Source organism: Dipodomys spectabilis, unplaced genomic scaffold, assembly GCF_019054845.1.
Source record: "Dipodomys spectabilis isolate Male_0828 unplaced genomic scaffold, ASM1905484v1 ptg000526l, whole genome shotgun sequence".
Lineage (NCBI taxonomy): Eukaryota > Metazoa > Chordata > Mammalia > Rodentia > Heteromyidae > Dipodomys > Dipodomys spectabilis.
In genome coordinates, this window is record NW_024871203.1 from 3556392 (window position 1) to 3571531 (window position 15140).

General features: G+C 43.7%; 1 protein-coding gene across 2 annotated transcripts in view; it reads right to left on the bottom strand.

Annotated features, from left to right (window-relative positions):
* The window catches only part of Mbtps2 (membrane bound transcription factor peptidase, site 2), a 69617-nt gene extending 60923 nt beyond the window's left edge, over positions 1 to 8694 (bottom strand). For both annotated transcript variants that reach the window (XR_006145971.1, XM_042670180.1), the window contains exons 1-2: positions 8521 to 8694; positions 1591 to 1739 (exon numbers count right to left, since the gene is read on the bottom strand). Coding sequence is in view for 1 of the 2 variants with exons in the window: in XM_042670180.1 (XP_042526114.1) it covers positions 1591 to 1739; positions 8521 to 8595 (224 nt within the window). In the remaining variant the exon portion in view is untranslated. The remainder of the gene's footprint in view (positions 1 to 1590; positions 1740 to 8520) is intronic.
* Positions 8695 to 15140: the final 6446 nt, after the last annotated feature.

Below are 15140 nucleotides of genomic sequence, written 5' to 3' on the forward strand. Positions count from 1 at the left end.
AGAAAACCAACATGTCAATGTACAATCTTTCAGAATGCATGAGCTAATAAACTCATTGACCAGCTGCATTTCATAGCTTCAACATAATGGCAAAACAATTCAATAAATTTGCCTCTTTTTTTTTACTATCTAAGTATGTCAACTAGTTTCTTTATAATCAATTCTAATAAGTTACAATTTTTCTGATACCCCAAGAAGTTGACTGTCATTCCTCCCTCCAAAAAAAAAAAAAAGTTTCTCCTCAGTTTGGCACTGGTGGCTCACATCTATAATTCTAGCTACTCAGGAGGCTGAGATCTGAAGTTTAAGGTTCAAAGCTAGACTGGACAGAAAAAGTCTATGAGATTCTTATGTTCAATTAGGCAGTGAAAAAGCTTGAAGTGGAGGTATGGCTCAAGTGACAGAGCACAAGACTTCAGTGAAAAAGCCAATGAGAATGGGAGGCCACCTGGTACATACACTTAAAGAAAAAAAAGCTTTGAACTAGTTGATGGTGGCTCACACATGTAATCCTAGCTACTCAGGAGGCTGACATCTGAGGATTGTGCATCAAAGTCAGTCCAGGCAGGAAAGTCCATGAGACTTTTATCTCCAATTAGTAACAGAAAAAGCTGGAAGTGGTGCTGTGGCTCAAGTGGTTTTCTATTAGCCTTGAGCAAAAAACCTCAGGGACATTGCCCAGGCCCTAAGTTCAAGCCTCAGGACCAGCACTCACACAATAAAGCTGTATGAATGGGCTGGGAATGTGGCTTAGTGGTAGAGTGTTTGTCTAGCATGCATGAAGTCCTGGGTTCGTTTCCTCAGTACTACATAAACAGAAAAAGCTAAAAGTGGCATTGTGGTTCAAGTGGTAGAGTGGTAGCTTTAGCAAAAGGAGCTCAGGGATAGTGCCCAGGCCCTGGGTTCAAGCCCCAGGACTGGCAAAAAAAGCTGTATGAAAAAAAGTATGTTTTTTTTTGGGGTGGTATTGGGGTTTCAACCCAGGGCTTCACATGCTAAGCAGGCACTCTACCACTGCAATCACAGCTCCCAGTCTTTTTTTCTTCAGTTATTTCTCTGGCAGGGTCTTGCACATTTTGCCCAGGCTGGCCTGGACCACATTCCTTTTATTTATACTTCCCATGGGATGAATTCTTTTATTTACTTACTTACTTAAATTGCCAGTCCTTGGGCTTGAACTCAGGGCCTAGGCACTGTCCCTGAGTTTCTTTTGCTCAAGGCTGGCACTCTACCACTTGAGCCACAGTGCCACTTCCAGCTTTTTCTGTGCATGTGGTACTGAGGAATCAAACCCAGGGCTTCAAGCAAGCTAGGCAAGCACTCTACCACTAAGCTGCATTTCCAGCCCTGGGATGAGTTTGCTAATCTTCCTGCCCCCCAGGCTGGCCTAGAAATGTGATCCTCTTGATCTCTGCCTTCCTTGTAGCTGGGAATGTAGGTGAGAGCTCAGCTAAAAACCAAAAAGTTTTTCTACTGTCAATATCTTAAAACTTCATAGATCAAAATGAAATGATATAAAGGTTAATTTAACAAGTAATCTCTGATGATCCCAATGACTAATTTAAACCAAAAAGAAAAGATCAAAAGTACCACTGATAAAGCATCCTCGCTTTCCGCCGTCCCCAGCTGTAAAAGGCACGATTGAAAACTGCAGTTTGCCATCTTATGTGAAAAGGGGAGATGCTCAGGCCATTGTTTTCCAGCCAGTCTTCATAAGAATGTTTAAAATAGACAGATGACTAAGAGAGAAAGAAAAGTTTCATACAACTCAAATTTAAGAACCAGGTATAACATAATAAAAGCATTTTTTCTATAAAAAAATCTAGATGTGAACTGCTCAATGTTTATCATCTTAAAAGCTTTACCATTTACAAATAGTGCAAGTTTTCTCTCCTACGTGGAAGCTAGATCTAAAATATAATTGGACATGATCACCTATACAGGAATCTAGGCCTTTACACACACAGTCAGACTAAAGGAGGATACCCTCCCCCTGCAAAAAAATAAATAAATAAAGGAGGATACCCTTAGGGGAGGAGCACAAAAGTGTAACTCCTCTGACCATTTAAAATACTGTCTATTGAAATGGGAAGAAAATGCTTTACCAGTTCTTATCCAGGGTATTATGGCTCTCTAGACTAGCTGAACTGCTAAGGGTAGGGGCTGGCAAACTGTCCCACATGCCAAATCTGGCTTACAGCTTGTTTTTTGTTTTTGTTTTGTTTTTGGTACATCTTGGGAGCTAAGAATAACATCCATTTTTTTTTGGTCACTATAATAAAAGGTAATAAAAAAACCAAGAATATGCAACAGGTATCCTATATGGCCCACAAAACCTGTAATATTTAACAATTATAGTGCTTTAAAAAGATATTACATAGCCGGGTGTTGGTGGCTCACAACTTTAATTCTAGCAACACAGGAGGCTGAAATCTGAGGCTTGTGGTTCAAAGCCAGCCCAGGCAGGAAAAGTCCATGAGACTCTTTTTTTTCCAAATAATCACCAGAAAACCGGATGTGGCACTGTGGCTCAAAGCACTAGAGCACTGGCCTTAAGTAATAGAGTTCAGGGACAGTGCCCAGGCCCTAAATTTAAGCCTCATGACCTACCGACAGGAAAAAAAGAAAAAAGAAAGAAAGAAAAGAAAAAAAGAAATTTCCTGCCCAGCACCAGTGACTCATGCTTATAATCCTAGCAACTCAGGAGGCTAAGATCTGAGGACGAGGGTTTGAAGCCAGGCAAGGCAGGAAAGTCTACAAGACTCTTATCTCCAATTAAGTACTCCCTCCAAAAAAAAGGAAGTGGAGCTGGGGCTCAAGTGGCAGAATGCTAGCCTTAAGCAAATAAATAATAAATAAATAAAGTTCAGGGGCAGGGCCCAGGCTCTGAGTTCAAGCCCCAAGACCAACAGGAAAAAAAAAATCATACTGCAAGGTGTTGGTGGCTCAGGCTTGTAATCCTATCTACTCAGGAGCTGAGATCTGAGGATTTTGATTCAAAACAAGGCCTGGCAAGAATGTCCATGAGACTCTTATCTCCAATTAACCACCAAGAAGTCAGGGGTAGAGCTGTAGCTAAAGTGGTAGAGTACTAGCCTTGAGTGAAAAAGCTCAGCATTGATGTCCAGGCCCTGAGTTCAAGCCCCAGGACTGGTGCGTGCAAACGCATGAGGGTGTACGCGAATATACACACACATACACACACACACATACATACACACACACACACACACACCACACAGTTTCCTGACCTCTACTTAGAAACTAAAGTGTGTGTGTGTGTGTGTGTGTGTGTGTGTGTTTAAAAAAAAATTTAGGTTAGTCCTGGGACTTGAACTCTGGACCTGGGCACTGTCTGAGCTTTTGTGCTCAAAGCTAGGGTTCTACCACTTGAGTAAGAGCTCTACTTCTGATTTTTGTGGATAATTGGAGGTAAGAGTCTCATGAACTTGCCTGCGAGGACTGGCTCCAGTCTGTGATCCTCAGTTGTCAGCCTCCTGAGTAGCTAGGATTATAGGGGTGAACCACTGGTACTCTTAAGTAAGATTCATGCAATTTTAAATTATCTAGTAGTCAAATTTAAAAGGGTGAACAGAAACAGATTGATTTTCATATCTTTTAGTTATTAATATCTAAGATACCACTTCAAAACATAAAACAATGTAAAAGTCAAGGTACTTCCTTTTGGGGTATTAAATCTTTGAAATCTGGCACCATCACTATTCATCTTTGTTCAGACTTGTTCTACTTCAAACACTGACTAGCTTCACTTAGCTACTACTTGCCACGCAAGATAGTACAGGTTTGTTTCCACAAAAATAAGTTATATGGTTATTATTTTAAAAGATCCTCAACCATTTCAACAGAAGTTAGAATCAGTGCTCTCTTCTTCTGAATGCCAATTTTGATTATGTAAAATCACAAAACTTGCTGGGTGCTGGTGGCTCATGCCTGTAATCCTAGTTACTGAGGGTGCTGAGATGTCAGGATTTTACTTTGAATCCAGCCCAGGCAGCAAAGTCCTCGAGACTCCTATCTCCAATTAAACACCAAAAAAGCTGGGAGTGGAGCTGTGGTTCCAGTGGTAGAATGCTAGCCTTGAGAACAAAATCGCCACGAGTTAAGCCACAGGTCTGGCGTGTTATGCGCACACACACACACAGGCACACATACACACAAAGTACAAAACTTATTTTAAGCCATTTTGGTATCAGTAATATCTCTTAAATTTCCTAGAGGTTGTGGGTATAGCAGTTTATACACAGCCACAAGTCTTTTTCTTTAGGAAGGTTTTAAGTCCTTGGATAATATAGGTTTGTCTGTAATATAAAGCTCTGTTATATAGCTGATAATTACAGTTAGTGCTTCATGGTCATGATTGATGACCAACTATGAATGAAACTTATTTGCTTTAGAAGGCTATTCGTCTTATTGTAGTCATAAAAAAATTATCTGGGTCAGCCACTGGTAGCTGACAACTGTAATCCTAGCTAAATAGGAGGCTGAGATCAGAGGATAGTGGTTTGAAGTTGCCCGGACAGTGAAGTCCATGAAACTTATTGCCAATTAACCACAAACAAACAAACAAACAAAAACAGCTGAAAGTGGAGCTCTGGCTCAAAGTGGCAGAGCTCTAGACTTGGGCAAAAAAAGCTAAAGGACAGTGTCCAGGCCCTGAGTTCAAACCCAGGACTGGCACACATCCACAAATGTGTGGTTTGAACACAATTATCTGTTTGCATTGGGTCTGTAATGGTCTCTATTTTGTCTTCAGGTAACTTTTAAGTCTGCTTGTTTTCCAGGACTTGAAAAGGAGTGACTCACAACTCCTATTGCAGAGATGCTAAAGAAACTCAAGGGAGAACAGCATACTAAGTGCAGAGCTCAGAATGCAAGCTACTAAAAGGCAAGTTGTATTTATTCTCCAGGTAGATGCTCTGGGCTTTTGCTCAGGAATTTGTGCTCATGCTTGCCCCTGAAATTAAAGTGGCACTTTTATCACCGCTCACGTTTGACCAGAGACTAATTGTACAAGTTTGATGAGATGCTATATCCCTCCTTTCTTTCTCTCTTTCCTTTCTCTTCCTCTCTCTCTCTCGCTCTGTCGCTCTCTGTCTGTCTGTCTGCCTGCCTGCCTGCCTGCCTGCCTTCCTTCCTTCCTTCCCTCCCTCCTTCCTTCCTTCTCTTTCTTTCTCTGCTTTCTCCCTCCCTCCCCCCTCTCTTTTTCTTTCTTTGTTGGTTTTGAGGCTTTTAGGACCTGGGCACTGTCTCTGAACTCTTTTACTCAAGGCTAGCCCTCTCCAGCTCCACTTTCAGCTTTTTGGTTGCTAACTGGAAATAAGTGTCTCATAGACTTTCCTGTTTGGGTTGGCTGTGAATCATGATCTGCAGCTCTCAGCTTCTTGAGTAGCTAGGATTGCAAGCATGAGTCATTGACACCTGATGTTTTGGGTTTTTTTTTTCACATATGTAACTGGAAATCAGTAGCCTTTTCTTTTTCAAAGTCACTGTAAAGCTTATGACAGTGCTTCCCAAACCCAAATGTGCAGAAGAAGTACCTGGGGAGTTTGTGACGATACAGATTCTAATTGTGCAGGTCTGGGATTCTCTTCTAACAAAGGACCCAGATGCTACAAGTGTTGCTGGCTCTTGAACCTCAGGTCAAGTAGCAAGCCATTCTTTATGTGGACATTTGAATGTAATTTCCATAATCTCAGGAGACCCTTCCTATTATTATCCCTATTTAAAGATAAGAAGGCAAAGCACAAGTAGCTATTTGCCCCAAATCACCAAGGCTAGGAAGTGACAGGGCTCAGCCTTCCTAAAGAGTACAGCAAAAAATACACATATCGCTTTGTTTCACTGTTATTATCTAACACACACACACATACACACTACTGTGAAATATATAATACACTATCCTGTAGCAGATAATTTTACAGTAGTATGTGTGTATGTTAGATCAAACAGTAGGATGGCTGGAGTTGGATGGTTCACGTTTATAATCCTAGCTACTTAGGTAGCTGAAATCAAGATCATAGTTCAAGGGCAACTCAGGCACAAAAGACACACACACACACACACACACACACACACACACACACAAAATTCCTTTTCAACCAAGAGCTGGGTGGTAGCGGGGGGAGACTTACTCAAGCTACAACTGGAAGCCTAAGAGAAGTTGGCCTCTCCCAGGCTCAGGGTGTACCCGGGTAGGAAGCAAGACCCTATCTTAAAAATAATTAGTACAGAATAGGGCTAAAAGTGTGGCTCAGTTGTAGCATCTACTGCCTCCTAAATGTGAGGCCCCAAGTTCAAATTCTAGCACTCAACAACTACAACAACCACAACCACAACAACAAAACCAGTATTTGTAAGCCAGGTACCACTGTACCTGTAATCCTAACTACTCAGGAGGCTGAGATTTGAGGATTACTGTTCAAAGCCAGCCCGGGCAGGAAAGTCCATAAAACTCCAAAAAACCAGAAACCACCAGAAAACCAGAAACAGCACTGTGGCTCAGAGTTGGTAGAGCCCTAACCTGAAGCAAAAGGGCTTAAGGACAGTGTCCAGGCCTTGAGTTCAAGCCCTACAACTGACAAAAACAAAAACATGTATTAATTCTTTGAGAATTTATATGATTTATTCCAGATATGTCTCACTAATATTCCATTCCAAAAGATTGCTTAAAGTATGTGCCTATATAGGTATCCCTAATTTCTCGACACTATTCCCAAGTAACTGAAAAATGGACTGTGTATGTGGCTACAGTGAAGGGAGGATTGTAGACTGGTAGAGTGGCTCAAGTGGTAGCGTGACTGCCTATAAAGCATGAGATCCAGAGTTCAAACCCCAGTACTCTTAAAAGGAAAAAGAAAAGTTACAATCTATTGGGCACCGGTGGCTCATGCCTGTCATCCTAGCTACTCAGGAGGCTGAGATCTGAGGATCGCAGTTCAAAGCCAGCCTGGGCAGGAAGGTCCGTGACACTCTTATCTCCAATGAACCACCAGAAAACCAGAAGTGGTGCTGTGGCCCAAGTGGTGCACTCTCCTTGAGCTGAAGAGCTGAGGGATAGTGCTAAGGCCCAGAGTTCAAGCCCCACGACTGACGAAAAAAAAAATTACAATCTGACAGATTCAGGTAGCCCACCCCTGTAACTCTAGCTACAGAGGAGGCTCAGATTTGCAGATCTCAGTTTGTCACCGGTCCTGACAAAAAACTCATCTCTCCAATTGGCCAGCAAAAACGCTGGAGGTGGGAATTATAGGTGTGGCTCAGGTCATAGAATGCTAGCTAACAAGGGAAAGCATCATTGCCAGCCAATGAGTGAAAGCAGCACACACCAAGTTCCAGTTTAGGTCTTGGACTTGGACACACACACACTCAAGCAGGAACTGGAGTCATGGCTCACGTGGTACAGCACCATCTGTGTGTGTGTGTGGGGGGGGGTATAACGAGTATGAGGCCATGAGTTCGAGCCCCAGCGCAGGCCCAAAATGGGAGGGGGAGGGCGGGTGCAAAGCAAAATTCTACTAATCTAAACCTTTGGATTTAAGCATACTTTTTGGTGCCCGCACTGAGGTTTGAACTGAGGGCATGGATGGTGTCACTTAGTGTTTCCGACCTCCAATTTCAGCGTTTTGGTGGTTAATTGGAAATAAGCCTCAAGGATTTGTCTGTCCCAGCTGATTCAAACCACAATCCTTAGATCTCAGCCTATTAAATAGCTAGAATTAAAGGCGTGAGCCACTGGCTCCCGGCTGCTTCTTTTTGTTTTTCTTTAAGAATCTTTACTTAAGCACACTTTTTGATTGACGTGTATCGATTATACAAAGGGGACTAACATCTCCACACATTTATACCGTATTCTAATTATTTTCACCCTATCACACTCCGGGTCCCGGGGGTGCGCTACTTTGGAGAATGTCGACGGACTAGCAACACAGGTGGCACTTGCGAAGTGGTTACAAGAAATCCAGAATCTTAGGTTTCGCCCCAGACCTGCTAGATCAGAACCTGCATTTTAACTGGAACCGCAGCTGATTCCACGCGCGATCCATTGCACTTTTGAATTTGAGAGCACGAATTGAAATCGCAACTTGGTTTAGTTTCATTCCAATACCAGAATCCTTAACAGGGTTGTAATCGCCTAACAATAAGGGGAAACAAGGCCTGTCCTAAATGGATGGTTTGTTTGTTTTTTCTCCCAGGTACTCGGCCTCCCGAACCCACCATCGACGCTTCCCAGGTAAGTTCCCAAGGCTGCAGGAACCCATCGCCCGCAATGCGGCAGCCGCGCGGGCCTCCCGCCACACCCCTCCCGCGCTCGCAGGGGTTTTATTGACTCCACCGGGGCCACTGGGCCTGGCGGTAGGCCGCACGTGGGCATCGGGCGAAAGGTGTCGCGCCTGGGAGGCATTTGGCAGAGGAAGAAAAAGGCCTCAGGCGACACAGGACCTTGCACTCCGAGCGGCCCTGGGTCACCGCTGGTTTGAGCTTTAGGCCCGAGGCCCTCACCTTCAGCACCAAGTCGGTCAGGTAAACTGCAGTCCAGCCACCCACTACCACCACCAGCAACGACACCGGAATCATAGCGGCAGCGGAGAGAAGGCGAACCCCGGCGTCTTCCTCCCTGCGATCTGCAACCCGACTGACCGCCCGGCGTGCTTTACGGCCTCAACATCTGCGCAGGAACCATTGTCTCCGGCTCCTTGGCTCTGGTGGCCATGTTTCCTACCGAACATTTCCTGTAGAGACACGCATACCGGAAGGTGGTGTAGGGCTTATTTTCCTATGACACTCTGACGTCGTAGTGCTGACGGGAAGCGCTTGGCTGGTGCTGCCGTGGATGTAATGGGTTCCCAGGCTTTGGTCCTCGCTTGTAACTGCTTGCTCTTCTCCCTGGTTGTGATATAGGTTTGAGATTCCGTTTAAGCTGACAAAGTTTTGGGATCACCCGAAGTAATTATCGTAGTCATCCATATTTAAGTTAATGACATTACTTTTGCGAAAGTAATTTACAGATAGTGAAATCATCATACGACTTTTGATAAACGAATATATTGGTGGACTCTAATCAAAATAACGTTTTCAGGGTTGGAGGCGTGGCTTAGTTGGTAGAACGCCAGCCAGTGAACAAAAGTGTAAGGTACTGAATTCGAGTCCAGGTCTCCAACCTAAAAATAAAAAAGGAAGCAAGACCAGGCGCCAGTGGCTCACGCCTGTAATCCTAGCTACTCAGGAGGCTGAGATCTCAGGATCACGGTTCAAAGCCAGCCAGGGCAGGAAAGTCCCTGAGAGTCTTCAATTAACCACCAGGAAACCGGAAGTGGCGCTGTGGCTCAAGTGGTAGAGCGCTCGCCTTGAGCTGAAGAGCTGAGGGACAGCGCCCAGGCCCAGAGTTCAAGCCCCACAACCGAGAAAAAAAAACAAAAAAAGGAAGAAAAGAAAAGAACATTCACCTCCGAAAGTTTCTTCTCCATCCTCAACAGTGTGCTCACTTCTTTCTCTGTGTCTCCACCCTGGGCTCCTGCCACTGAGTGATTCCAATTTTTTTGTTAACTATTTTTTTTTTGTCGGTCCTGGGGCTTGAACTCAGAGCCTGGTCACTTTTCTGCTTCTTCCGAAGAGATTATTGGAGATAAGAGTCACATGGATTTTTCTGCCTGAGCTGGCTTTGAACCGTGTTCCTCAGATCTCAGCCTCCTGAGTAGCTAGGATTGTAGGCGTGAGCCACCGGCACCCATCTTCTTTTTTAATTTTATGTAAATACAATTGTGCCAGTTTCTTTGGCTATTTTGTCATATTTTGGAGATTTATCCATGTTGATTTAAACGGTTTGCCTCTTTTACATCAAGAAATTTGAGATTGGTGGAACTGTGAGCCTGGTGGTAGGGGCTCACGCCTGTAATCCTAGCTTCTCTGCAGGCTGGCACCTGAGGAGCAACTGCACTGAAAAGTCTGTGAGATTTTTTTTAATTTTTATTTTTTGTCAGTTGTGGGGTTTGATCTCTGGACTTGGGCGCTGCTGTCTCTGAGCTCTTCAGTTCAAGGCGAGTGCTCTACCACTTGAGCTACACTGCCACTTTCGGTTTTCTATTGGAGATAAGATTCTCACGGACTTTCCTGCCTTGACTGGCTTTGAACCGCGATCCTCAGATCTCAGCCTCCTGAGTAGCTAGGATTATAGACATTAACCTCCGCAGTCGGCTTCTGACAGATTCTTATCTCCAATTAACCAGCAAAAAACCTGAAATGAAAAGTGGGCTCAAGCTGGCTCTCTATGCCAGCCTGGAGCAAGAGGACAGGCAGAGTGTAAAGCTCTGAGTTTAAATCTCAATACCGGCAAAAAAATATTTGTGTGTGTTGGGAGGGGGAAATGATGAAAGGGATGACATTGATCAAGGTAACATTGTATTCATAAACTGCCTTGGTGAATGGCAACTCCTTGGTAGAATAAAAGATATGAAGAAATTTTTGGAGCTCTAAACAGCTGCACACTTCTTTTTTCCTTTTTTGTTGGTTGCTTGGCTTGAACTCAGGGCCTGGGCGCTATCCATGAGCTTTTTCACTCAAGGCTAGCACACTACCACTTTGAGCCACAGTGCCACTTTCAACTTTTTGCTGGTTAACTGGAGATAATCGCATGGCCTTTACTGCCCAGGCTGGCTTTGAACCTAATCTTCAGATCTCAGCCTCCTGAGTCCCCAGTAGCTAGGATTACAAGTGTGAGCCACTGGTGCCAGTTTGCACACATTTTTTTTTTTGGGTCCGGTCGTTGGGCCTGAACTCTGGGCCTGGGCGCTGTCCCTCAGCTCTTCAGCTCAAGGCTAGCGCTCTACCACTTGAGCCACAGCACCACGTCTGGCTTTTTCTTTTTGCTTATGTGGTGCTGAGGAATTGAACCCAGGGCCTCATCCATGCAAGGCAAGCGCTCTACCACTGAGCCACCTTCCCAGCACCTTGCACACATTTTTATGCTAACATGTACCCAAATATAAATTAATAAGAGCAGTGGTTAATTTGGCTGCATATAAGGATCACCTGGGGGGGGGGGTTAAAAGTCCAGATGCTCATTCTGTAGCCTGGAGCAATTACATCAGAAGCTTGGAAGGACCCAAGCTTAGTACTTTTTAATCTAGCTGTCATTCCAGTATACAGTCAAGGTTGAAACTCACTGAATTAGAAATACTCTAACTGGAGAGAAAACAAATATTCACTGTTTTTCTGCTTTTTTGTTGTTTATGTGCAGTGTTGGGGCCAACAGCTTGGAATATACTAGCTAAGGAAGTGCTCTACCACTCAGCTTCACAACTACCTCCTGCTGCAATCTCCCTTCAGCTTTGAAAGTTATTTCTTTCAACTTTTGTAGGAAAGAGTCTTTCACAATAACATTAACATCCAAAAGTTGGGATCATAATACACATGTATTAATATAGAACAGTAGGATCTTATGGTATGGAAACAGTAGAAATGAGAGCAAATCATCTATGAACAAGACAACTTGGGTCTGGGAGTTTGGCTCAGTGATAGAGTGCTTGCCTAGCATGCACAAAGCCCTGGGTTCGATTCCTCAGTACCACATACACAGATAAAGCTGGAAGTGGTGCTATAGCTCAAGTGGTAGTGTTAGCCCAGAAGCCTCCTCCCTCATAGCTTAACATGCTGTTTCCCTAGGCAACACTAGGCCCACATAGTATAGGCAGCAAATGATCAGCCCCTACTCCCTTTCCCTGAGAGAACACCCTGTTGGGAAAGCTATGACCATATAAGGCAATGAGATTCCCCCAAATCCTGGAAGTTATAAAAGGTCACCTGACACAATAGCTGGCACTTCTTCTCACTTCCTCCCACCTGGTGAGATGGGGTCTTGTCTGTCCCCTGACTGGCAATAAACCTTTCTTTGTTCTTCCTACCTGGACGTCCCCATGGTTTTCTGGCTGAGTCTAATTTACTCTAACAGATAGAGTGCTAGTCTTGAGCAAAAAAAAAGCTCAAGGACAGTGCCCAGGCCCTGAGCCCAGGACTGGCAAAAAAAAAAAAAAAAAAAAAAAAGACAACTCAAACTCCTTTGTTGAGACTTCAGTTTGGGAGCAGGAGGAAGCTAACTCTGGTCAAACAAGTGATGAGTCCCTTAGCAAGTAGGTTTTTATTGATCCTTTTTTTTTGGAGGGGGGAGGTGGGTTGGCTAATGTTTGGTATTTTTCCAATAGTCATGGGCAGAGTTTCAAAAGATGTTCTTTTTCTTGGGCACTAACATCCTGGCGTCGTAATTGGTGGGCAAATATGCAGTTTCTTTTTCTTTCTTTTTTTTTTTTGCCAGTCCTTAGGGTTGAACTCAGGGCCTGGCACTGTCCCTGAGCTTATTTTGCTCAAGGCTAGCACTCTATCACTTGAGCCACAGTGCCATTAAGGGCTTTTCTGTTTATGTGGTACTGAGGAATTGAACCCAGGGCTTCATGCATGCTAGGCAAGCACTGTACCACTAAGCCACATTCCCACCCCACAAACAGTTTCTAAACCCAAGAACTACTGTCCCTCCTGTTGCTGGTGTAATTATATTGCATAAATATTCTGATCTCCTGTCCTGCCCATTTTCCTAGTCAGAAAAGCCTATGAGAGTCCATCTCCAATTAACCAGGATAGCTAAACTGGTAGAGCACCAGTCATGAGCAAGGAAGCTGTGCTAGCTGAGTTTAAGCCCTAATACTAGAAAAAAGAAATGGCTAAATTTTACATCTCTTTGCATATAAGTATGTGTGTTGTGTTATGAGTGATTTCAATTTTCTTTGGACATGGCTGGGTGTGAATTATAAAAAGCTTCTATTTAGGCATCCTGTGACTGGAGTCTTAGTGCTATTTTAAGCTTTGAAAAAAAATATTTTTTTGGTGCTTGTCCTGGGGCTTAAACTCCGCCTGGGCGCAGACCCTGAGCTTTTGTGCTAAAGGCTAGTGCTTTACCATTAGAAACACACCTCCACTTCCGGCTTCTGCTGATTAAATGGAGATGAGAGTTTCTTGGATTTATCTTCCTGTAATCCTCAAATCTCAGCCTCCTGAGTAGCTAGGATTACAAGACTGACCCTTCTGTGACCAACTAGCTTACTTTGTAAGTTTTCTTTTTTTTCTCTAGGAGGAGAATATTAACTTAAGAATTGAAATGGCTTCTCTTTTGTTAGTCTGAAGCTTTGTCTGGACCACTTGCTGGGACAAGTACTAGCTACTGAGGGTGGCTATCCCTTAACCTCAAATGTGTAGGAAATGAGTTGATTGTGCTATTCTGTTCCCAGCCTAAAGATGTAGTTATTCATCTGAGTTGGTGTTCTCCTCAGGAGCTCAGCAGTCAAAACAAAGCACTGAATTGAATCCTGCTGGTTGCTGGAATTTAGCAGTAGTAGAAGCCAGCTGGGAGCCGCAGAAGAAACCGGACAGAGGATGCAAAATGGTATCCAGGAATGCCTGAATTGTGATTCATCAAGGTATTTCCCCATAGAATAAAGCTATGAGTTCCCTTACAAATCACTTTAGGTTTCTATCAAGTGACTTAACATCACTTTTATTCATTCTGTTATTTTTAGAGGGACACCAGATATGCATTTTGGTTGAACTGTAAACCAGCTGCATAGTAAAAATCAATATTGTCTAAATGAGAATATCACTGTTAGCATTATGCCCACCTTTGGTCCTCAGCTCTACCCATACCTGAGTTCCTCCCGGCCTTGGAGTTTCCGTCCTACAGCTGGCCACTCCCTCTTTCGCCCCACCTGAGCACCCACTTACCTCACTACCTGCCCCCATACCATCCTACACCTGATAGGGACTGGTGTCATGTGTCTCCTGGGAAATACGGCTCCTGTAATAAACCTTGTAATAGTCTTTCTCGAGTGCCTGCCTGCCTCTGGGTGGTCCCCTGGGATGGACGTGAACGATCCTTTCAATCACCATATTGTAATAAACTGAAGATAAAAGAACATGTGAGCAATACAAATTAAAATTAAAATTTTTAGCTATTATGTAATATATTTTAAAACATGCTATGTGTTAGATACAATTTTTGTCGGTTAAAATATTAGTATTCAATAGTGTGTGTGTATGTGCGCGCATGGTGCGCGCATGCACGTCAATACTGGGGCTTGAACTCCTTTTTGTGCTCACTGGCTGGCATTCTACCATTTGAGCCATGCCTCCAGTTCCAGTATTTTGCAGGTTAATTGGCAATAAGAGTCTCAGAGCTGGGGACCGGTGGCCCATACTGATATCCCTAGATAATAAGGAGGCTGAGATCTGATGATTGAAGTTCAAAGCTCGTTTGGGCAGGAAAGTCCATGAGATTCTTATCTCCAATAAACTACTCAGCAAAAGCTTGAAGTGGTGTTATGGCTTTGAACACAAAGAGGCTCAGGGACAGCACACAGGCCCTGAGTTCAAGCCCCACAACTGCCAAAGAAAAAAGGAAGGAAAGAAAGAAAGAAAGAATTATTTCTCAGAAATCTAAGCTGATAGTTTACTTCTGTGGTCATTACACTATATATTTATGACACTAAATTGAACCAATCAGGATAAGCTAGGTTTTTTTTTTTTTTGCGCTGGGGGTGGGGGGTGGGGGGGGGGGGAGAGAAGAAATCCTATATCCAGAGACTTAAAACAAGAACGATTTATGTTTTGTTAGTGTCTGGCACATGGCCTGGCAGGATGTGCAGATGGGAGGTAGCAGGTCAATGAAGACTACTGTTTATTATATATACAACGCAAGGTAAGGCTGAAGGTTTACCAAGGCAGGGGAAGAATACACTAGGGAGTCTGCCATTAGGAGTGAAATGCTTAGTCTAGACTGCGCAATGTTATGTACATTCATGTACCATTAGCCAAGTTAGGCAAGCAAACACTTCTGCTATCACCAAAGATCATTTTTGTCTGATTTGTAACTCCATAAAAATGGAATCATGCCACCTGTAATCCTAGCTACTCGGGAGGCTAAGATCTAAGAATTGTGGTTCAAAACCAGCTTGGGTAAGAAAGTCCATGAGACTCTTATCTTCAATTAACCCACCAAAAATCTGGAAGTAGAGCTGTGGCTCAAAGTGGTAAGGCTCTAGCCTTGAGCAAAAGAGCTCAGAGACAGTGCTAAGGACCTGAGT